At 37.3% G+C, this 22,856-nt stretch overlaps 1 protein-coding gene across 36 annotated transcripts; it reads right to left on the minus strand.

Annotated features, from left to right (window-relative positions):
• Positions 1–3,299: 3,299 nt before the first annotated feature.
• Positions 3,300–22,251, minus strand: LOC123316910 (myosin heavy chain, muscle). 36 transcript variants are annotated; one of them, XM_044903221.1, is made up of 24 exons: positions 21,969–22,250; positions 20,316–20,459; positions 19,565–19,721; positions 19,474–19,501; positions 19,171–19,369; positions 19,022–19,085; positions 18,866–18,964; positions 18,433–18,536; positions 16,446–16,583; positions 16,109–16,378; positions 14,466–14,636; positions 13,647–13,826; positions 13,422–13,572; positions 12,831–12,883; positions 11,952–12,157; positions 11,247–11,364; positions 10,312–10,575; positions 8,843–9,052; positions 7,081–7,967; positions 6,676–6,754; positions 5,308–6,483; positions 4,344–5,249; positions 4,128–4,178; positions 3,300–3,799 (listed from the first exon to the last, which is right to left on the minus strand). In XM_044903221.1, exons 1-23 carry the CDS (start codon positions 22,170–22,172, stop codon positions 4,140–4,142), a joined length of 5,847 nt encoding a protein of 1,948 aa, XP_044759156.1. In that variant the 5' UTR covers positions 22,173–22,250; the 3' UTR covers positions 3,300–3,799; positions 4,128–4,139. The 36 variants fall into 36 exon arrangements, with proteins under 36 accessions (XP_044759156.1, XP_044759154.1, XP_044759149.1 ...); XM_044903219.1 differs by lacking the exons at positions 4,128–4,178; positions 6,676–6,754; positions 11,247–11,364; positions 12,831–12,883 and adding exons at positions 6,868–6,946; positions 10,928–11,045; positions 13,152–13,204 and having other exon boundaries at positions 21,969–22,251; XM_044903214.1 differs by lacking the exons at positions 4,128–4,178; positions 6,676–6,754; positions 11,247–11,364; positions 14,466–14,636 and adding exons at positions 6,868–6,946; positions 10,928–11,045; positions 15,248–15,418 and having other exon boundaries at positions 21,969–22,251.
• Positions 22,252–22,856: the final 605 nt, after the last annotated feature.

A 22,856-nucleotide genomic window follows, 5' to 3' on the forward strand; every position in this document is an offset into this window, starting at 1 on the left:
GAGATGAGTCTTTTTTATAAATTGATATGCCGTAGTAAATGTTGAATCTAAAAAAAAGATAAGAAAAAAAGGAATAACTACGCCGGCGCCGGTATCATACAGTAAAGTATATAAAGTGAAACGTTTGAAAAATACTGATATACAACGTACCTTCAATATGATTCAATTCGAAAGTCTATACTCCACAGATAAAGAGAAAATCTACAACAGTCTCAATTCGTATAAACATCATATACCTATATATTATTGAAAAGTGTTTATATAGGTACTCTTGCTTCTCAAGTATTTTAAATCCCTCCCAGTAATCAACATTCGAATTCGAATTGGCAAACAGAATATAAAAATTATTTCTGAATTATCCTCGAAGCTGTCTCAAAAACTATACAGTCCGTAACGTTTATCAGAGAGACCGACTGGCTATAGAGCCATAACTCAAAAAAGAGGACAGTGAGTGGCCTCTGCGGTGGAGATATTTACAGGCTGACTTTGATAGTTATTTGAGTAGAATGCGGCATCTTTGATCGTTTTCTGTCCGGCGGTATTCTCCTTGTTTCTCGTTGCATTTTTATTCGGTACTTTGAGAAGAATAGATATATGTGAATTGTTTGGCGACCAAGCGCAAAAAGCCGCCTTTTCGATTACACTCTAAATATTAATGATGTTCATTTTTTGATTTTGAAGAAAAAAAACTTGATGTGAAAAAATTTGTATCGTTTTATCAACTGATTTGCCGCCCCCAGAATGTGTCGCCCCGGCAGGGTGCCCGGTTTGCCGGTCCTGACGGCGGCTCTGGCACTACCCTTTGATTTTGAATAGAGATGAGGGGTGTTGCGATACCTCATGTTGAAGATCTTATCGTGTACTATCTTCTCCTGAAATTTCCCTTCAAAATTGCCATCGATATCAAAATGACAGGTAAAATATAGTTTAAGAGTGGGTTCCTACTAACTTTTGTGATTAGTTTATTAAATTCTGGAAATGGGCACCATTCACTTACATGCAATTTTATAAGTTTTGCTAATTTCTGGTGTAATTTGACGAAAAACAGATATCGAACAAACAAAGGGTGTCCGCGCCATGGGGCAGCGGTCGATTACTATAATTCTTCTAACTTTACCAAAAAGAGTTTGAAATAAAACTTTCCTTTTTTTTGAGTAGAGCATCTTCTGAAATTATTTAGAACTATACAAAGTGTTTCGTTTCTTCCGAACAGCTATCAACTTCGATATTTTAAATGGAAGACCCTATATATTTTTACATTTTTAAATTTCTTGTTAAATTTGAATATAAATTTGGCAACACAATTATGTCTGAATTTCTTCATAAACTTTTTAGGGTTTTCACTCCCAATCTCTGAAACAAAATCAATTAAAAATGAAATCAACGATTTGCTCCTGCAGAATCCTCCCAAAATAAATTTCAATCGATATGTCTGAATTCTCAACGGTTTTCGAGAAATTTGACTTTTTATTAATATTTTGACAGTTTGAGGTACTTACATAAAGGACTATAGCTCCGTTGCTATTCTATGTAATTGATTCAAATTTGGACTGTGTCTAGTCAATAAATAAAACACTAAAAATTTCCTTTGTATGTAACCACATTATATACTGGGTCCACGAAAACGTAGATCCATTATCAAAACAGAAATTCATCAAAATCTTCATTTTTTTTTAAATGGCAACCAATTTTTTTTCTGTTCATTATTTAAAACAACTAAAAGCGAACAGAAAATGTAAAATAGTGAATAGTGAAATAATATCGAGGATAATTAATTAACATGGAAACATAGGGTAAATAACAAATTTTCTTCAATAACTCGAAAACTATTGACTTTAGAAGAATTGTGTCCATAACATTTTTTGTTCGCTTTTAGTTTTTTTAATTAATGAGTTTGTTTTGATAATGGATCTACTTTTCCGTGGAACCTGTATGGTTTCTTACAACAGGGTGTATCTGAAGGTGAGGTTTTTTTTAACAGAAAATGAACCGTTTCACCAAAAATCACCTATACAAAACTTTCAAAATGACAAAGTTGAGAAAAAATTGATAATGATTACTGAAATAGATCTTCTACGACCTTTGATCATTTGTTATCTGAATTATCGCGAAGCAAGGGAAAAACTTATTTCGTGATGATGGAAAATTAGCATTGCCGAATTCTTCTCCTCATTTAGTAACTTATAGGATTTTATGAGAGGGCTCCTTTCGATACCAACTGACAGAAAAATACTTAGGACTAAGTATGAAAAAATAGAAAATTATTTCAAATACTCATCAATAAAACTGGTCTAAATTATTCACAAATTGTTTCACCATGGTCATCACCATAACAATCTTCTTCTTGTTCAAACCCTTCAACAATCGTCTCAAAAATGGAGTGGAATGGGGTAACAATAATAGCACTTTGTCAAGATAAGTAGTTTCAATAAACAGTGACCTGATGCAACTTATCAGATAGACTCGGATGTACTGAACCATTGTCCAGCCATATGTTTATGTTTTGTTTCCTTTTCCTTTTTTTTTCGATGCCGAAAACACCTTTCACAGTTCTGTACTTGAATTGTTATGAAATTTGGCTGAACTTCTAGAGGTTGTAGCTCAGTCATCTTTTATATAGACATTTTTTGGTGAAATGACTTATTTTGATGACTTCTACCTTCTGTAAAAGAAGGTAGAAAACACATTATTCCATTTATTATTTTTCACGAGGCGAGATCAAAAGGAACCTGGAAATAAGGTGGTAATTCATTTATTCATGAATAATTTCAAATGTTAACGATTTTTGATTTTTTTCTAGTTCAGAACTCATTGTAAACAAAGTTTGGTATAAGTGTTATTTTCATTTCAGAGTTGAATTGAATACCAATGTTTGAGTGAATCTTTTTATTTCTCCAAAAATTTGCGAAAGAATGGAAAGAATGTGAGAAATAAGGAGAAAAACTAGTAGGAATGAAAACAGAAAAATCATATATTTTTCCATTGTGGAAACTGCAGAGTATAAACTTTAGGGTCTAAGCATGTGTTGACGTGTTCTGGAATAAAAAAGAAATAGGTACCATTCTCCTTCTTTCCCATGCTACCTGGATTTCTTGGCACCATACCATTGCATTATTGGGATGTGTTAAAATTCCCGTCTCATCATCTGAATAAATATATGCTCAAAAAACCTCAGGCTAGGCTATTTTGCGCTTTACGGCAGCTTATATTATATTGAAAACAAGTAGCAGGTATAAAATTTAGATAGCCCCCATATTTATTGAAGTAAGAATAAGGTGTTACTGAGAAAAACACAGTTGTACCAATATAGTTTATATTATTTTACATAAATAATTAACAATTAACATTAAAATAAATACAGAGTGTAAAAGAATGATGACGGAAGGATGACATAATAACACTCGTAAAATAAATACAGAAACAATATAATCTTTTATTGGTGCCTTAATCCATACAATTCACACATATACAATACATGTTGAACGAACCTACGATTTAAATTTACGTTCTTTGGTACGCAAAACACGGAGAACGAATAGGGCTTATATAGGTGGAAATACGTGTCTCATTTTTCCCATTTTCTCCTTGTCTCGTACACATTCGTAACGTCTTCGGAATTTTTCAAAAACAAAGAAAAAATAAAAAAAGAATGTTGGTGAACTGAAAAATTTACGCGTGAGATGTTCAGCGGAAAGTCCTTAATTACTTAACACAGTGCTTAAGTTTAAAAATCTTCATTTGCAAGGTCGAACCTTGGTGGGAAGGTTCCAAAACCATCCATGGCGGGGCGTTGGCGAGGCTGTAAAGAAAAATTGGTAAGTATCTAATATATCCGACAGAGAGCTTGGTAATTTCTAAGCATGAATCGATTTTTCTGGTTTCGATTATGAATGGAGGATTTGATGAGGTTCGAAATAAAACCAGGAAATTCGGATGTAACTACAGAATACATGAGTGGTAAAAACAAAAGCAGACTTTTGGACAACTTTTTGGTGAATTTCATCACTGTTCCCTTGCATTGCGGACAAATAGTTCAAGACACAAAAGCAACATTGTGGGCGAATAAAAAAGAAATGGAATGTACACAGGGGGGACGAGGATTGTAAACTTCGAAAATCCTCACTTACTTCGTAAGCCAGTTACTCCAACGCAATCGGCAAACGTGGTTTTTGTTGGGGCTACAAGAAATTAGTATAAAAAATGAGAGATCATAGAAGGAATGATATGAACTGAGTATTTTCGTGTGAGCTGAGGGTGAAGATGAGGGCATACAGTGTTATCTGTCTGGAAGTGAAATTTGAACGATATGAAATTGAGGAAATAAATAAAAATTGAGAACTTACTGCGGGGCTGGCTCCTCTGGGAACTGATGGGGCACGTCCCTTCGCCCTGAATTTGGAAATAGCCTGTTCGGCAAGGTCAGCACGTTCTTCAGCTTCTTCCAGTTCTTGTTGGGCCTTACGGAATTTGGCCAAGTTGAGGGCGGCGATTTCTTCCGCTTCTTCGATCTGCCTCTTGTAGGTCTTGATCTTCTGTTGGAGTTTGTCTACCAAGTCTTGCATACGTTCGTGGTTCTTGCGGTCTTCTTCAGCCTGGAAGCTCAACTCCTTAATACGTCTCTCAGACTTCCTGAGGTTCTTCTGGGCGTCAGCGTGTCTCCTCTGTTCACCGTCCAATTCATTCTCTAATTCCCTAACACGTTGTTCTAATTTCTGGATGGCCTTCTTTCCTCCCTTAAGGGCGTTGGCCTCAGCCTCGTCCAGACGGACTTGGAGGTCCTTGATTTGTGTTTCGAGAGCCTTACGGAGTTTCTCTTGTGTTTGAGCGTGGTCTTGTTCAGCTCTGAGTTCATCAGCTAGACGGGCAGCATCAACCATAGCCTTCTTGGCTTTTTCTTCTGAGTTTTTGGCTTCGTTAAGGAGTTCATCAAGGTCTGAGTGGAGGGTTTGGAGTTCGCTTTCGAGTTTCCTCTTGGCGGCAGACAAGGATGAGTTTTGAGCAGAGAGGTCGTTGAGTTGTTCGTGGGCATCTCCCAATTCTTGTTCGGCTTGGCGTCTGGCACGGTCAGCTTGTTCCAAGAGGGTGCGAGATTCTTCAAGTTCGTTTTGAAGAGCGTTAGCGCGACGTTCAGAGATTCCAAGTTGTTCACGAGCTTCATCACGTGCACGTTGTTCTTCTTCGAGGGCAGTCTGGGTATCCTTGAGTTGTTGTTGGTAGCGTTTGATGGTCTTTTGGGCCTCAGCGTTAGCCTAAATCAGAAAAACCGTATAAACATCGAACGTAAAAGTTGTTAATTACAGTTCTTACCTTGTTGGCGTGGTCCAATGCGATTTCAAGTTCGTTGATGTCAGCTTCCAACTTCTTCTTCATGCGAAGAGCCTCAGCTTTACCCTTGGCTTCGGCCTCGAGGGAGGCTTGCATGGAGTCGAGAGCGCGTTGGTGATTCTTGCGGGTGTTTTCGAACTCCTCTTCTTTTTCTTGGATACGGCGGTCGATTTCTTGACGTACTTGGGAGAGTTCCAATTGAGCGCGGAGTACCTTGTTCTCTTCTTGTTCGAGAGCAGCTTCAGCTTCTTCGAGGGCGGCTTGTAATTCGTCTTTCTCGGCTTCCAAACGTTTCCTGGCCTTTTCGATTTCATGGATGTTACGTCCACCTTCGCCGATTTGGTCGAGGAGATCCTTGACTTCATCAGCCAGGTTCTTGTTCTCACGTCTGACGGCTTCCAATTGTTCTTGTCCTTCTTCGTAAGCTCCCTTGAGTCTGAACAATTCGGTGGAGTAGTTCCTGCATTCCTTCTGGCTGGCGTCGAGTTCAGCGGCGAGGTCGTCAACCTTGAGTTTCCATTCTCCAATGATTTTGTCGAATGCCTTCTGTTTCTTCTCAGCGGCGTTAGCGATTGCGTTGGCACGGTCGACTTCGAGTTGAAGATCTTCGACTTCAGTGGCCAACCTCTGCTTGGTCTTTTCGAGAGCAACCACTTTCTGGTTGAGCGATTCGATGGTTTCTTCAGCTTCAGCCAGACGAGCTTGCAGTTTCCTCTTGGCCTCCTCGAGTTCCTCAGAACGGGCAATACCTTCAGATTCGTATTTCTGTCTCCACAATTGAGCTTCAGCGTTGGCTTTGCTGAGTTGACGTTGGATGTCAGCCTTAGCTTCAGCTTCTTCCTCGACTTGTTCGCGGATGTTATCCAAGTCGTGTTCGAGATTGCGGAATTTACCGAGAAGGGTGGCGCGTTCACGTCCTTCTTCGTCAGCTAACCTCTTGGTGTCTTCCAATTGAGTGGTGAGTGATACCTTGATCTTGCTGAGTTGGGAAACTTGAGATTCGGCCTCTTCCAATTGTCTGAGCAAGTCGGAGTTCTCAATAGACAATTTCTTCTTAGCGGCATCGAAGTCATTGAGTGTGCGGTTGGTTTCATCAAGTTTAGCCTGAACGTCGTTGAGTTGTTGAGTGAGTTGTTTCGATACCTTTTCGACAGCAGCCTGAAGAATGGATAAATCAGAAAAACATTCAAATTTTCTTGGAAAAACACAATGAATTCAACAGTAAGTATTAGAAGAGAAGAATATTAGAGTTCACACATTTGTAGCATTTAGTCTCCATAGAGCTGAAATAATTATGGGTATATCTGAAAGCGTAAGCGGCTAGAGCGACTCCCAACAATTCTTGTGTACCTTTTCGTTAGCCAAGTGGTCCACAGATGCACGTAAGTCGTTGAGTTCGCCGAAGTATTGAGCCTTCTCTTTTTCAGCCCTAAGGAATTAATAAAAAACAGAATAACACATGTACAATTTAAAACAGACACAAGGGTGGAATGGTGGGATACATGAACGAACAAAATTAAAGGTGACGACAATCAAAAGTACCTTGTCTCGACCGACTTGTTCAACAGCTGATCTAGTTTGTTGAAGTTCGGTATATATGTTGGCACGATCTCTTTCCGCCCTAAATTACACAAAATTTGAATTTAAGTTTAAGATCAAATTAAAAAGGGTCCTTTGTGAATGTTTACGTGTCCATATTGTGAATGAGGAAAGAGAAATATGTATTTTGATGTTGAATAGGTAATTGATACTCACTTCGCCTTGAGTTTGTTGAGCTGGTCGATTTGTTCACCCATTTCGGAAACAGCATCGTTGTGCTTCTTGCGAAGGTTGGCAAGAGTGCTTTCGTGTTGGATGTTGGATTCCTCGAGGTCCCTGCGGAGTTTGGCAAGTTCAGCTTCGCGTTTCTTGTTGAGTTCGATTTGGGCAGAAGTGGCACCACCAGCTTCTTCCAAACGTTCACCAAGTTCTTCCAATTCCCTGGCCAAATCAGCACGTTGTTTCTCAGCCTTGGCGCGAGCTTGACGTTCTGCCTCGACTTCCTCTTCCAATTCTTCGATGCGAGATTGGAGTTCCTTGATTTGTTTTTGGAGTTTTCCAACAACGGATTGTTCGTCCTCCAATTTGGCAGTGAGAGATGAGATCTCCTTGTCTTTGCGCTGGATGGTTTGCTCCAACTCCTTCTTGTTACGTTCCAAGTCAGCGACGGCTTCTTGGGTGAGTTTCAAGTCACCCTCAACCTTCCTCTTGGATTTCTCAACATCGCCACGAAGTTTCTTCTCCCTTTCGAGAGAGTCTTCGAGCTCGTCCAAGGTCTGTTCCAACTTAGCCTTAACTTTGTTGAGGTGGTTGACTTTGTCCTCTGCGGCTTGGAGTTCCTCAGATATTTTCTGGTTGTTTTCGCCAGAAAGTTTCTTTTCTTTGTTGAGCTTGTTGATGAGTTCGTCTTGGTGTGCGATCTCATCGTTCAAGTTCCTGATTTGGTGTTCCTTGGTGGCTTTGTCTTGTTCAGCCTTCTGGAGGTTGAGCTCCAAGTCCTCGATGTCTTTCTTGTAACCGCCAATTTCTTGTTCCAACTTCTTTTTCTGTTGGTTGAGCTGGTTGCGGGCATCCTCTTCTTGGCTCAAACGGTCTTGGGTTTCCTAAAACAGGAGGAGACTTATGCATGGTTGTCGAGTGAGTTTGTGAAATGAGGAAATTTTGGATGAGGTTCGGTGAGGATAATTCAGAATCTCGTAATCTTCTGCTGTTCCGCGTTTGATTCGACTTCGGATAAACATCATTAAAGAACACCTCGGATTGGCGAAAGGCCAGGTTGATCACCTATATGAATACGCTGATTTGTGAAAGTATATTTCTGTGAGTCAACACTTATTTTTAGTATATCAAATTAAGATTGAATCATTTCATTCATTTTCCAACAAAAAAAGGTATTTCGAGAGTTGCTTTTGCTTCGACGCGAATAGAAACAAACAAAGGATGTACTTTAATATACACAAACTAGCTTAAAATAGCGCTCAATAGATTCTTTGATATTTATCCATAAATTCGATTCTCATCGGTTTAATCATGAAATATGTGGTGTTAACACAAACTTTGGTTGCTTTTAAAATCTACATTGTTCGACAAACAATCACTGATCTCGTAATAATATCTAGCGTTCAAATTAAATAAACATTTTGGATATTTTTAGGCAGAAATTCGGTGAAACTGGATAATTTTAATTATTGCCTTCTTATTCCTCTGAATTCTAGAGATTTCCAACAAAATTTTCATATTGGATTGAAATAGTTATTTATTCGCTACGTATCAATTGTTTATTATTTTTCAGAAACAGCTTTTCAAGTTACGGATAATTCGTTGCTGAACAAATTTGGATGTGGATTCATTTTATTTAATGAAAGTTTCAGCTTCAAAATTCTCATAGCAAACATACTGAAGGATTCCTCAATGATCATTAAATTTGTTGCTTGCGAATGAGAGAGTTCGAAGGTAGCAATGAAATTTTGAAACCTACCTGGAGTTGAGCTTCCAAGTCGTTCTTCTGGGCTTGCAATTTGTTGGCCCTCTCCTGGGTCTCAGAAAGGGATCCCTTCTCTCCTTCCAAAGAGTTCAAGAGTTCGGTTTTTTCGGCCAAGAGCTTGGCGTAAAGGGCCTCGAGTTCCTTCTTGGCTTTGGATTCGCGTTCGTATGCTTCCTCAGCCTTCTTTGCCTTCTCTTCGAGTTTCTGCAAGATTTCGTTTCGATCAGATAGTTTCCTCTGGATGTCGTTCATTGGTTTTTCGTTTTCTGTTTCAGATGTGGTAGTCATCGCGATGTATAAAGTAGCGTTTCGTTTCGTGAAGTCGTATAAGTGGCACAAGACCCGCAAGAATTAAGAAGTGCCCGCGGCGTATGAAGACCAAGACGCAACTGGTAACCCATCTACCTACTCCCCTCTTTCAAATTTCTGGATACCTATAAATTAATCTGCGTAGGTTTGGAAACCCGATTTGATGAAAGATGATAGAAGTATGCGATACTTCATAAACTAATGATGAGTTTAGGGAGGGGTAGTTATATTTAGACACCTGATGTAGGACGCAGCACAGGTGAGTTTTTATTTTTGGGCTTTCAACCAGATTCTTAAATCCGAACATTGATTACAAAATCGGAGAATGTAATACGAATTCTGACGTACGTTGATTGGTGTATAAGTTCGTTATATGAAGCCAACTTTGGGATCGTATCAGATGTCAAGAGCCACCAAGAAATACGAAGTAGGAACTCAGGTAGACTTGGGATGAAGTTATCGGAGTCATAAACACTAAAAATGTGTACCAAATTGATTTAGATTGGTATTTACGAAATATAGGGACTCTAGAAATAGAAAGTCAAGAATAAAATTGAAGTTGATTAATAGCATGTGTGGGTGAAACATGGCGATTCAGGTGTTTGACGAATCAAACATTTTTTAGAATTTTATTTCGGGAAGATGTCAGATAGAATTTCATAAATTGATAATTTTGGAAGGTGCGTATATGAATCAGGCTGATGTAGGGAAAATGACTCACATGACTTCGAGAAGTCTTGAGTCATAGGAGAGAATTGGTAAGCAGTCGAATTTAGTTGCACTACTTCTTCCAAAACCTTTGCTCTACCATATTTATGTAGAAGCATGTTCTTACAACTCAGATTTTCTTGATATAAGCTGTAGAAACGGGGAATATAAATGTGGAGATACACTAGAACTCTGAATATCTTCCTGAGATACTAGAGCAAAAAGTTCACTTAGCACAGTAAGCAATAAGAACTTCTTCTTTATGTTTGAAGCGGTAAATTTTGATTTCTGAATCAATCGCAGTATCAAAGGAATAGAATGGGGGCTTATTACCCACAATTTCGGATTTGAAAAAAATAAGAGCATTCGAGATTTCAACCAGTGTCCAGAAGTCAAATTTCGATAGTCCTAAGTTGTCAAGTACCGAATAATCTCAAGATATTTACCGCAATCTCGTCCTCAATGCGGGTGACGTTGAGGAGTGGTCTGACCTTCTGCCAGAGTTTGTACCATGGCCATGTACGCAATTTGAGGTATTTGCGCAAGTTCCTCTGGCAAACTTGGAGAGCCAAACGTTGCTCTTGTAGTTTCTTGAATTCTTTCCTGGACAAGTAACCACGTGCCCAAGATTGCATCCAGGTAACGATCTTTCCAAGACGTTCGTCACGAAGTTCTTCCATCTGACCCAACACTCCAGCACGGAAGAATACCTAATTATTTTTTTCCAAATTAAAGATTGCCCCTTCCGTAATTATCGAAGTATCACGTTGGAAATTCTGATGAGATTAACTAAATTGTGTTCAATAGTCAATATATACATTTCCAACGTAATACTTTGTTCATAAGCATATTGCAACGAGTTCAAAAGCAGCTACAACCACTGAAACTGTTAGGAATTTTCGAAAACAAATTTTTCTTATTAAAATATCTGATAAAAAGTTTTTCTTCATCGACCTTATTGACTATTTCTTGTTTTTGAAAATTTGTTTTCGAACAATATTTCACTCAATTTACCAGCTGGTATTCAAGAGCATTTGAGCAAAGTTTTTCTGTAAGAAATACCTTCGTCTTTCCAAGACGATACTGCTCCTTATCAAGGTTGATAGCTTCCAAAATTAATGTGGTTGCTTTTTCAGCAGCAACTCCATCTTTAACCACACTTGCTGCCAGAATTTTGTATCTGTTTCCAGCAAGTGAAGAAGCAAAACATGAAAAACACAAAGGGATAAAACAAACACAAAATACACAAAAACAGAGAGGTGAAGGTACATAACAGAGAGAAAGGTAACAAACAGGTAACATCAAAACATAAATCAGCTTCGCCAGTCTCTTGGGCGAAGTAGTGGTGAAAAACAAAAACACAAATGTCATGGGGACATGCCTTGGTGTGTCCTAGACGGTAATTTTCGGGGTCAAGACCTGTGGCATCCAAAATATGGGCGGCACACTTTTTAGGGTCAGCTTCCTTAGTGACAGCAGCTGGGTTCAAGATTTTATAACTACAGGTAAAACAGGTAACAACAATTAACACGGACTCTTCGGAATGGTTGATTTAGTGTAAAGAGGGTCATGTTATGATGGTATGTGTCAAGGGGGTTTAGTGGACTGTTCACTTTTAAGACATGATTTCTATAAACAATATTTCATTGGGTATCTAATTAACATGGAGATCTACGAGAACCAGACGCAACAAATCAATAAGTAAATACGACAAAAGACATTTTTGGACGTTTATACAGGGGTGTGACCCTTGCCTTAGTGTGTCCAATTCTGTAACTGTCACCATCAAGCCCAATTTCTTCAAGACATTTTCTGGCAGATTCCTTAGGATCCTTCTCTTTTGCCATAGTAGCAGGGGCTAATATCATGTAGCTGTATGAAAATAAAATAAATTCGAACTGTTCAATCTTCGAACTCAAAGCAAATAGTTGACAATATTTTGGATGATGAGGGTTCAAACTCTAGGAAAATTTAAAACTTTTATCGTTTGAAATTTTGATTTTATAACCAAAAATCATGTGTTGATGTCTCGGCAAAGTGTTTCAGTGTTTTTGAATTGTGAATCTCCTTTGAATTTCGTACTTACCGGAGTTTGAAGTCAGGGTAGACCATCCTGTTGGGGAAACCTTTCCTACAGATACGGATACCTTCAAGTACACCGTTACAGGTCAACTGGTGCATAACCAAGTGTGAGTCGATAACTCCTGGCTGTTTCATTTCGTTGGGAATGATACAACGTACGAAATGAGGTTGGGTGGATCTCAAGGTGGTCATCAAGTTGTTAAGTTGTTCCTGTGGTTAAAAGAGTATCAGTGATCTGCAGCGATTTTTATTTTATTGTTCGTAAATTCAACATGGAATTATTGTAGTTGTGTAAGTTGATGAGAATTAATGTAAGAAAAAAATACCTAATACGAGTTTCACTACAGGCAACAACGCTGGTTGATTTTTCATAAGGAAAACTGAAGTAACAATAGATAACTACCTATTGCTGGAATTTTGTGAAAAAACATAAATATGTTCTTATTGAAGAATAAAAATGAAATATCAACCTTTCATTACTGCTATAGTGTTAAGAGTTATCGATAAAACAAGGCATACACATTAAAGATTAGTTCTTGAAGCGGTCGGCTTGGTTTAGTTCATATTACTTCCAAGCAATCCAACTAAGTATACCAGTTTCAAGTAGTTAATTATTGATGATTGTACAAGTGGTAACTATTGCCAACATAGACTGAAAAAACTCACAACTCCATACTAGGAAACTCTTTACATAAAAAATGATGGAAAATCTCTAGTGTATCGTAGAGATATTCGGTGAAATGGTGTGGATGTGGAAATCATGGTCTTCAACATGAGTTGGAGCAATCTTTGCACGTATTCAGATTGCTATGGTTTCTTTTTGTGTTTGTTTATGTGGAAAAAACAACAAGGTGATTGAATGATTTTCAGAAATTAACTATACCTTGTAAGCGGAGGATACAGTAGCAAAACCACCTCCCTTTTTACCACGTCCACCTGTTACATCATAAATCATTAGAAATCACAACAAAAACTAAATTTTATACCGGAAAAGGGCATCACCCCGTAAATTCCAGGTACATCCGTGTTTATCGAAATGGTAGATACTTTGCTGCATAGAGTGCATTATTATATACCTATTTTAAATTATCGGAAATAGCATGAGTCGCTATATACAGTGCTTGCATATATACAGCTCTTGCATGAAGCAAGCTGTAAAAGGTTAGACCTGCTTAGCTATACTGGGTAAAAGTTCTATTCGTACCCTGTATAAACTGGATACAGTCTGGAAAGCAGAACCTTTGGGCCTCTTGGCTCCTAAATTGGTATAATAAATTAGTATTTACATTTATTCATTATGAAACTGAAGACTTCCATTTGGTATTTCTTGATCACTTACGATCAGAACACTACCATAATTGCTTATAGTCTTCAGTTCACCTAATAATGTTGATGGATGTATAAAATGTCGAAAAACTTCTACAGAGGATATCTTCTGAAACCTGTGAAGATGGGAAACATATATTTTTTATACCTTTAGCATCAGCTGCAGAACCAGATTGACCTGGGTGATCAGCAAAGATCTCTACCAGCAATTTGTTAGTACCCTTCTTGTAAAGGTCGACAACGGTGTCGTTCAAGGGGTCCTTGTTCTTTTCCAACCAACCGGTGATGTTGTATGGTACCTGTAATGAAGAACGTCATTACTATAGTGACAGAAAATATAAAAGTTTGTTTATGTGCTCGAAGAAATACTTACATTACCAGCATAATGTCCAATGGCAAAGTGAGCGGCTTGCTGGCCAGGCTTTGGTGGTTTAGGTTTCAAGAAGTTGGGGGATTTACCCAAGTGGTTGGTGTTCAGTTTCTCCTCAAAGGTCTTGTCAGTAGCTTTGGGGAACATAGATTCTTCCTCAAGGATGGAGAGGATACCCATGGGCTAGATTTGAAAAAATAGTTAGAAAAACTTCAATAAACATCTCCAAGAAATTCCCTTCAAAACCTCACGTAATTTCTTCTATTCTCATTTTACTAATTAAGGCAGAAAGTCAGTTGGGAATTTCCTGGATAAATATTAATTAATCATTAGATATTCAAGTGAACTGTGCATAAACTATGATTTCTAATGGTGCAGCAACACTAGGTGCGTTTGTTGTCTATAGTAGCGACAATAATACGAGTGCTCGCTAAATTTCCAGTGAAATTGTTTCTCCTCCTCCTAGAGAACCTTCAGTACCTTCTCAATTAAATCAATGCAAGGTTGAAGATCTAAACCGAAATCTATAAAGTCCCAATTTATCCTCTCCCTCTCATATTCTTCCTGTTCAAGGATGAACATGTGATGATTGTAGAATTGTTGCATTTTTTCGTTTGAGTAGTTTATACACAGTTGATTGAAGCCATTGAACTACAAAAAAGCAGTATTATTGTTATTTGGTTTACATGGAATTTACAAGAATATTCCTTGATTTGGCGAAGCGTAAGAAGAGCTGAAAAAACATTTAACATATAATGAGGATTGTCCTGGTTAGGTAACTGCGAGCAGATCTGTTTTGGCTGGTACCAGAAGCCAAGTTACCTTTTCGATAAGTTCAATACAGGCTAACAAATCCATGCCAAAATCAATGAAAGCCCATTCAATTCCTTCACGTTGGTATTCTTCTTGTTCGAGAACGAACATGTGGTGGTTAAAGAATTGTTGCAATTTTTCATTGGTGAAGTTGATGCAAAGTTGTTCAAATCCATTGAACTGTGGGTTGGGAACAAAAGACAGACACATAAGACATAAACACACAGCAATTCCTTATATTGTCCAGTGGGGGAACTGCTTCTACTACATAAATACATTTTTCACAAACACGTGGGTAAACGCAAACAAAAAACATGTCGAATCATATCACAGGAAACGACATAATTTTTCGTTCACATCAGGTGGACAAGACACAATGGAGACAGACACATACAATAATAAAATACGTCAGAGTTTCTTGTACTCTATCCGCTGAACACAACAAAATAGCGAACACTGATAACTGCGCCATACTCGGGGGCTAGTTAACCCCCATTTACCTTCTCGATCAGTTCGATACAAGCCAACAGGTCCATTCCAAAATCGATGAAGACCCAATCAATACCCTCTTTCTTATATTCTTCTTGTTCAAGTACGAACATGTGATGGTTAAAGAATTGTTGCAATTTCTCGTTGGTAAAGTTAATGCAAAGTTGTTCGAAACCGTTGTACTACACATACAAAAACAAAACATTGAATGACATTATAAAAGGAATTGTTTGATGGTGTTAAAGGTGGTGTAAAAGGGAGTAAAAGACCTAGAGTAATGAGCGAGCAAGCAGCCGAAGTACCTTTTCGATCAGTTCAATGCAAGCAAGCAAATCCATTCCGAAGTCAATGAATTCCCAATGGATTCCTTCTCTGGTATATTCTTCTTGTTCTAACACGAACATGTGATGGTTGAAAAATTGCTGAAGCTTCTCGTTAGTGAAATTAATGCAGAGCTGCTCAAAGCCGTTAAACTAGTAAAGAATATAAATGAAAAAATAAATAAGTGGAAAGAAGATTGTGTATATTTCAGCTAAACGAAACAAAATAAAATAAAAACAAATTATTAAGAAGCATAGGGATGGCAGGATTGGACTTTTCAGTATAAAAAGTGATATTCTTATAAGTGGCTATTTTACGAATTGTTTGTGTCATTTTACCCATTTTTTCTTTGTCAGAACTATGATTAAGAATGTGTTGTTTATGTAGTAGAAGTGATAGTGGAATGAAGAGTGATCTGAAGTGAAATATGTCAGATAACAATTGTTTATACAACAAGTGAGTTAAATGAATGAATAAACATTTATAACTCACGTGTTGTATGTAAAATTTTATTCCATTTTGATTAAGATTCAAATGATAAAACTTTCCAGAGAATCTTATTTATGAATGATATGAAAGATATAGCTTCGATTCATTGTTGCTAGAACGCTAGGGCATTATCCAATCCATAGCAACAAGAGCAAGATGATGTTTCTGTCATTTCATTTAATTTGTAATTTAAAAAATTTTATTTCACTGAATAGATAATCGTCAACCTACCCTTGTTGCTTTGGGTTGAATAAGGTCGTATTTAAACATCAAAATGGAATACTTCTTGATGACTCATAATTTGTTCATGATGGACATTGTATGATTGAATGGTTTGATGTTCGTCAACTTACATCGAAGATTTCGAAACCTGCAATATCAAGTACACCAATGAAGTGCTGTCTCTTTTGTTTGGTGTCAAGGGTCTCGTTACACTTCTTGACCAAGAACTTGAAGAGCCTGTCAAACATGGCCTTCGACATGGCACCAACGGAGTAGGATACTTGGTTGACATTACGACCTTGTGTGACGAATTCGTTACCGACTTTGATCCTTGGTTTGCACAAGGCTTGGTACAAGCCATTGTGGTCGATACCCAAAAGCTTGGCAACACGTTCTCCTTCCTACAAGAATCGAGAAGAATGTTACAGTCTGGTTGTTTTTTGCTTGCCATTTTTTTAATTTTCATACCTCTGTACCATCAGGTTCAGCCTGTTCCTCACGACCCCTCTGCTTGAATTTCATACAACCCATGTGCATGACAGCAGCAGTGATCTTGTAAATGTTGTCTTTTTCTTCTTGAGTGAAACCAAGTACATCGAAAGCTTGCTGTTGAATTGAATTCAGAATAAGTAAAAATGCGTTTTAATTTTTATTTCACAGGTCCAGAATGGAGGTTTTTAGGGGCAAACTTAATAGGGTAAAACCTGGATATTCATGATAGTAAGCTCACAAAAACCTCCATACTGGTAACCCCGAAATAAGCCATATCAATGTTTGAAAGTAGGATCAAAACTTTGATATGACCAGGAAGAGTTATATACAAGATGACTCAATTTATATACAGATGGAAACACTTACCACACTCATTAGTTCCAACATAAAGCTAAAAATTTGGAGGCATTAATGAAACTTTTTGACATTTTGATTATTCAACAGGATATACAAGGACTCACTAATAGAATTAGAAATTGTCATAGGGGATACATGAAAGAGGATGATACGGATTTACTCACATCCGTCAAACCCAATTCCTCTGCATCATCTACTCCAGGAATTTGTACTTTTCCCTGGGCGACGAAATGGTAGTCGTGTACATCATTACTAAGCAGGCATTGCTCTACTCAGATGAAATGCAAAAAATAAATAAATAAATAAAAATGAAATGGGTATCTACAATGTGATTGCTCTAATCAGATGAAAAAAATATATAAATAAAATGAAAAACTTAGGTGAACCATATGCATGGATATCTACAGTGAAAATTGATGTGTATTTCTGTTGTAGGGAAACACATACAAGGGTATGTTATGGGTGTTGATGCAAAAATTTCTTGATGCGAGGATTACCGATATCATCAAAATTGTCAAAAAGTATGCTTTTTTTCAGGGAGCTCAGGACGCCTAGATATTAAGATGATTGCTCCCTGAATTCAGGGTTTGTGATTGCTTACGTCAGTGACTTCAGCCTCTTCTGTGTCATTTACGCCTGGTATCCTTGTCTTTCCCTGATTTATGAAGGGGTACTCAGATATACGATTGCTTAAAATGCATTTTTCTACGAAAGAATAAAAATGTTACACATCTTCTTATCTAGGCATTCTTGGCTGTCCTAGAACGTTAGTGCTACAGTAACTACAGAACAACAAAACACTTCAACATACACAATAAAGAATAGTAGTCTTAAGAGGATAGAGTTTGTGGTAAATTCATTAAGAAAGATGCATGATGACAAAGAGGCGAGTTTATTCCTTTTAGTTCTGCTGTTTTTTTTAACCATCTAGGTACATGGTTATTGCTGTGTTGTTTCCGAATAACATGCTTTTAAATAATAAAAGCATCGTTTTCAGTTTTCATGTCTTCATGTGTAACTGGAAAAGATGCTCTGCAAGTTAAAATGAACTTAGTAACACCTATGTTTTATGCGATAGGCGTTGCACATCGAAGACTTACATCAGTGATGGTACATTCTTCGCCATCATCTACATTTGGAATAGTAGTTTTACCTTGTGCGACGAAGTGGTAATCGTTGACATTATTGGACAACAGACACATATCTGTTCGTTTAACAAAAAAACACAGGTAAATAGCAAAACCGGGTCTTGGGGTGGCTCTTAAAGACTACTTATGAGGAACAATGGTACTAACGTGGGAATCAAAGACATACACATAAAACAACTTCAAACAGAGGACCTTCAAACTCAATTCCCTGCTATATATTGGACTGAGTAAAGTGGGTGTTCACTTCCAAATAATCGAAAACAAATACAACAAATAATACAATCATCTACAAGAAACTCTCCAAAGCTCAGAGGATTTTGGCACCCTGCTATGTTTTCGCAAGGTTACACATCATCCGGAACATAATTTCAAAGCGATTTTCTTAATTATTTGCACCAATAGCTACTGAAAGATCAATCGAAGAGAAAAATTTCTTTGTCGAATTTTGCGTGGCTTACATCTGTCAATTGACATTCTTCACCGTCATCAACGTTGGGAATTGTGGTTTTACCCTGTGCGATGAAATGGTAATCCATGATGTTGTTGGAGAGAAGACACATGTCTAAAGTCATTAACAGATAATATCAGAATTTTTGTTACATTTATGGAGTTGGGAAAGGGTTCTCTGCTGAGTTACTTGTTGTTTTGATCTGTGGTAATGCGAAGTTATGTGTATACGTAATGATTTTCCTCACGGTCGGGATTCTGACCATTGGTTAACATTCCATCAAGGTTTGATACACCTAAAATCATCTATGGGTCTTTGGAAAGGATCTGAACTTGAACTTCACCCTAATGAAACTTTCCAATGGTCAGAATTCTCGGTGTTTCAGATGAGATTCACCAAAATATGGTTTTCTGTTGGGTGTGAATAAATGGAAGGAAGTTTACCTTTAAGTCCAGGAACAGCACCAGACATCATCTGGTAGAAGATGTGGTAGGATCTCTCGAGAGATTGTTGGGAGATGACACGAGCCTTCTCAAGCAGATCTTCAAAGAAAAATCAGTAAACAGATATGAACCAATTGTATAATGATGAAAACTTACAAGTTTCAATATCAGCACCAGCCAGTTTACCAGTAGGACCGAAATGGATACGGATGAATTTACCCTAAACCGGAATAAAACCATGAATCATCATCGAATGACGACTAAATTGAATTATGAGAGACCGATGAATATTTGATGATACTTACGAAACGTGAAGAGTTGTCATTACGCACGGTCTTAGCGTTACCGAAGGCTTCAAGCACAGGGTTAGTTTGTACGACTTGATCTTCCAAGGTACCCTTCTTCTTTTCTTCTTCAGATGGCTTCTTGGAGGAAGCACCGACCGTTGCGAAGTAGGCAATTACCTTTTTCGTGTTTTCTGTTTTACCAGCACCAGACTCACCACTGAGGAAGGATAAATTGATTAGTCCATTAAATTACGAACAGTAACGAAGCCATTACGACTTCATTGTTCAATTTGAATAAAACTTAGAAGATGAAATACTTACGTAATCAACATAGATTGATTTTCATGGTCTGTGGAAGAAAAATTTGATCATTAGATATTGAAACCTTAATTTTTATTCGAGTCAAACTTACTGGTCAACATGTTCACGTAAGCACCATCAGAAATGGCAAAGATGTGGGGTGGTACTTCATTACGCCTCTTACCACGGTACAACTTGGCACAACGGTTGGTGTACACAGGGAAACGCTTGTAAGGGTTAATAGCAACGCAGAAAAGTCCTGAGTAGGTCTAGAAATGACGAAAAAATTTGATAATTTCTAAATAACATTCTCATATCCAACCTAATAAAAACACAAAAAAAACACAAAACTGCAGTTTCGCCTGGTCCTTGAGACGTTCTGCAACACAGAAAAACAAAATGGACATTCATAGGGGAAACAGGAAGCATACACGGTATTCAAATGAAATGTTGAGGATTGAGAAATTTTCATTTTTTGCAACAACAAAAAACATGAATGAATTTGGATGATTTCTCGATCCTCCTCATCCTACAAAGATAAATCGCACTCAACACAATCTAAATGTCGTAGAAGAAAACAGACTATGGGACAACACATCGATGGAAATCAAACAACAAAATCCACAGGGTCAAAGATCCATCAGGCAAACGGGTATTCAGATCCAATACTCAGTCTGGTCCAGCAGGGTTCAGAGTATTGTGAAGGAAAAACAGACCACTAGAAGCACCTAAAGAAGCGCTAAGATGAAGAGTAGGGTGAGATTGGAGAACATGCTTCTACATAGATCTTTCTAGTGGTCAATTCAGGTCCAATCGGTGACGTCACAGGGTACAAAACAATTCTCTCCCCTTCGTCGACTTACATAGATAAGTTTAGCGTAATATCTTTGCTTCAAATTGTGTAAAACTGAAGCATCGTTGAGGTATGTCAAGTTAGACATATCCTCGGCTTTTTCGTACTTAGGTGGGTTGACTTGGGTTACTTGATCCTTCTTGAAGTCCTTGGTCTGTTCGAAAAGATAAGGGTGATTAATAAGAGTGAAGAAAGGTACTTACGTAGATGAGTTTAGCATAGTATCTCTGCTTCAAGTTATGCAAGACTGAAGCATCGTTCAAATATGTCAAATCGGCCATATCTTCAACTTTTTCGTATTTCGGCGGGTTCACTTGGTGAACGTTTTCCTTTTTGAAATTCTTTTCCTACTCTCAGAAAACATATGTTAGTTTGTGTAAATAATCATAGATGAAAGGTATATAACTATACAATTTTCGACTGCTGTTAACCTCTAGTACTGAAGTTTATATCTCAAAGATATATCGATTAGTTTTTTCAGGGCGTAAGTTTTTTTCTACTCTAACATCAAGATTTGATTCAGTGATGATATTTTTCAGGATTTCAGGTTATTACCACCTAGCATGTTTGAATTATGTTCATATAACTTTCAAGTAGCTTTATAGAATACAGAGAATCGGTGCCCAAATGGAAAATTATATTCTTCTGATAAAACATGAATCTTTAGTAATGATCTTTAGTTTTTTATAGTAAAGGAGACCAGACACCGTACAATACAATTAATCAACTTCCTCGTATTCATATAATTCGTAAATTGTAATTTCCGACTCATTAAGGTCGACATGATAATGCCCAATGCTTAGGTTGAAAAGTATATAAATTTTAATATTAAGGGGACTTTATAGCACGGGACTTTCTCGCCATCAGAAGGTGGAGTGCTGCTAGAACAATTGAACGAATATTAGAAGGTCTTTTTTCAATTTCACCAGGATACGAATTGTAGCCAATGGCGAGACTTTTCGATAAATTTTTTCACGTGGAAATTCGTAGAAGAGATAATTTCACTTCGGAAAGTTAATAACAGGAATCAATATTTATTCTTAAAAAAATTTTTTTTTTATTTTTTTGTCCTTTTGACGAATAAAAAAGTTTCTGACTTTCCGAGATGACGAACTAATCGAATTGAATTATAATGAAAACTCCATATAAATTAGTGGATATTCATTTTCTCTTTTTGATTTGACCACTTAAACGGTGTAGACCCCTCTTAACTCTAAATAAAAATCTTGGAAATAAAAATCAAATAAACATAGCTGATTTGCAATCTGAATTTGTTATTTACAAGTTTGGTATATTTAATGCTTTGAAAACTTCAGTGTCTGGTTTCCAGGGATGGCATAGCTCATTATGAACACCTTGAATGGCTATATTTATCTACATCGGAAAAAATGGTAATGAAAAAGAGTGTTTTAATATAATAACCTCAATAATCTAATGTTGAAATATCTGTAAAAGTAGAAGAATCATCCTGTATAGAACGTGTTAGAACTGATAATTCTTCTTCTTTTCTTATTTGTATTACATGAATCTTCCTTTATATGGTATAAATAACAGTTTTTACTTGAATGATGAAAACTTTTGAGTGCCCCAGAATGATTTATTACAATTCATTATAATTTATTTTCGAAATGTTTATATAGACATGCGAATTCTTCGACATTACCTCTCCTCCAGGGACTGATACAGTGACCAGGTCTCCTTTGGTTCCCTTGATTTCTCCAAGGACGAAACCTTCCTTTTCGTCCGGTACCCAGCATGATTTCTTGGCATCGTAGGGCTTGGTTTGGTCGATACGTTTCTGTTCGAGGGACACGAACAAGTATGGGGTTGGATCTTCGTCTTCCTGACCTGCTGGTGGCTTAGGCATCTTGACAACGGACTTAGAGGGGCTTCGAGACACGTAAATACAGCCCTAGAGCCTTTCTAGAAAAAAGAATTTATGAAACGGTTTGTCGCATATAGGATTTGCTGGTTTTGTACGAGGTGAGATCCAAAAGTCATATGAAGAGTGGATTCTGAGCAGTATATCTACCAAAGGGAATATGCTCTTGATATTTTTTCTCAACTTTTAGCTTATTATTTGGGAAAATTATGCACTAAATATCACAATGCATAGTACCTTCAATTAAGTGAAAGAAAATTCCTCAGTGTTTAATTGCATTCAAGATATTTTCATAAGAGCATTATTACTCAAATTTCAAAGATTTCTAAACTATGCACCGATAATAATCAAATTACACGGAGGATACAAGCAAATTGAATTTATGAAATCAATTTGATGTGCCATGATTGAAGCTGGCATGTTCTATAGTTTCTAAGGTCCAAACCAGGAATTCATTCGTGGAAAAAACAGTGGCAAAAAAACTAGCGAAAGTTACCTAGTTTTCCTTTTTTTAATATATGTAGGTCCATCGAGACCATTGACTGATCAAGGAATTATATAAGTACTACTAATACTGATCACTGATATTAGAAAGAAAGTCATTTCTCTTTCATTACTTTCGGATCTTTCCCCAGCATAGATTTTGAAAACCAAGCATCAAGATTATAT

Source organism: Coccinella septempunctata, chromosome 7, assembly GCF_907165205.1.
Source record: "Coccinella septempunctata chromosome 7, icCocSept1.1, whole genome shotgun sequence".
NCBI classification, from domain to species: Eukaryota; Metazoa; Arthropoda; class Insecta; order Coleoptera; family Coccinellidae; genus Coccinella; species Coccinella septempunctata.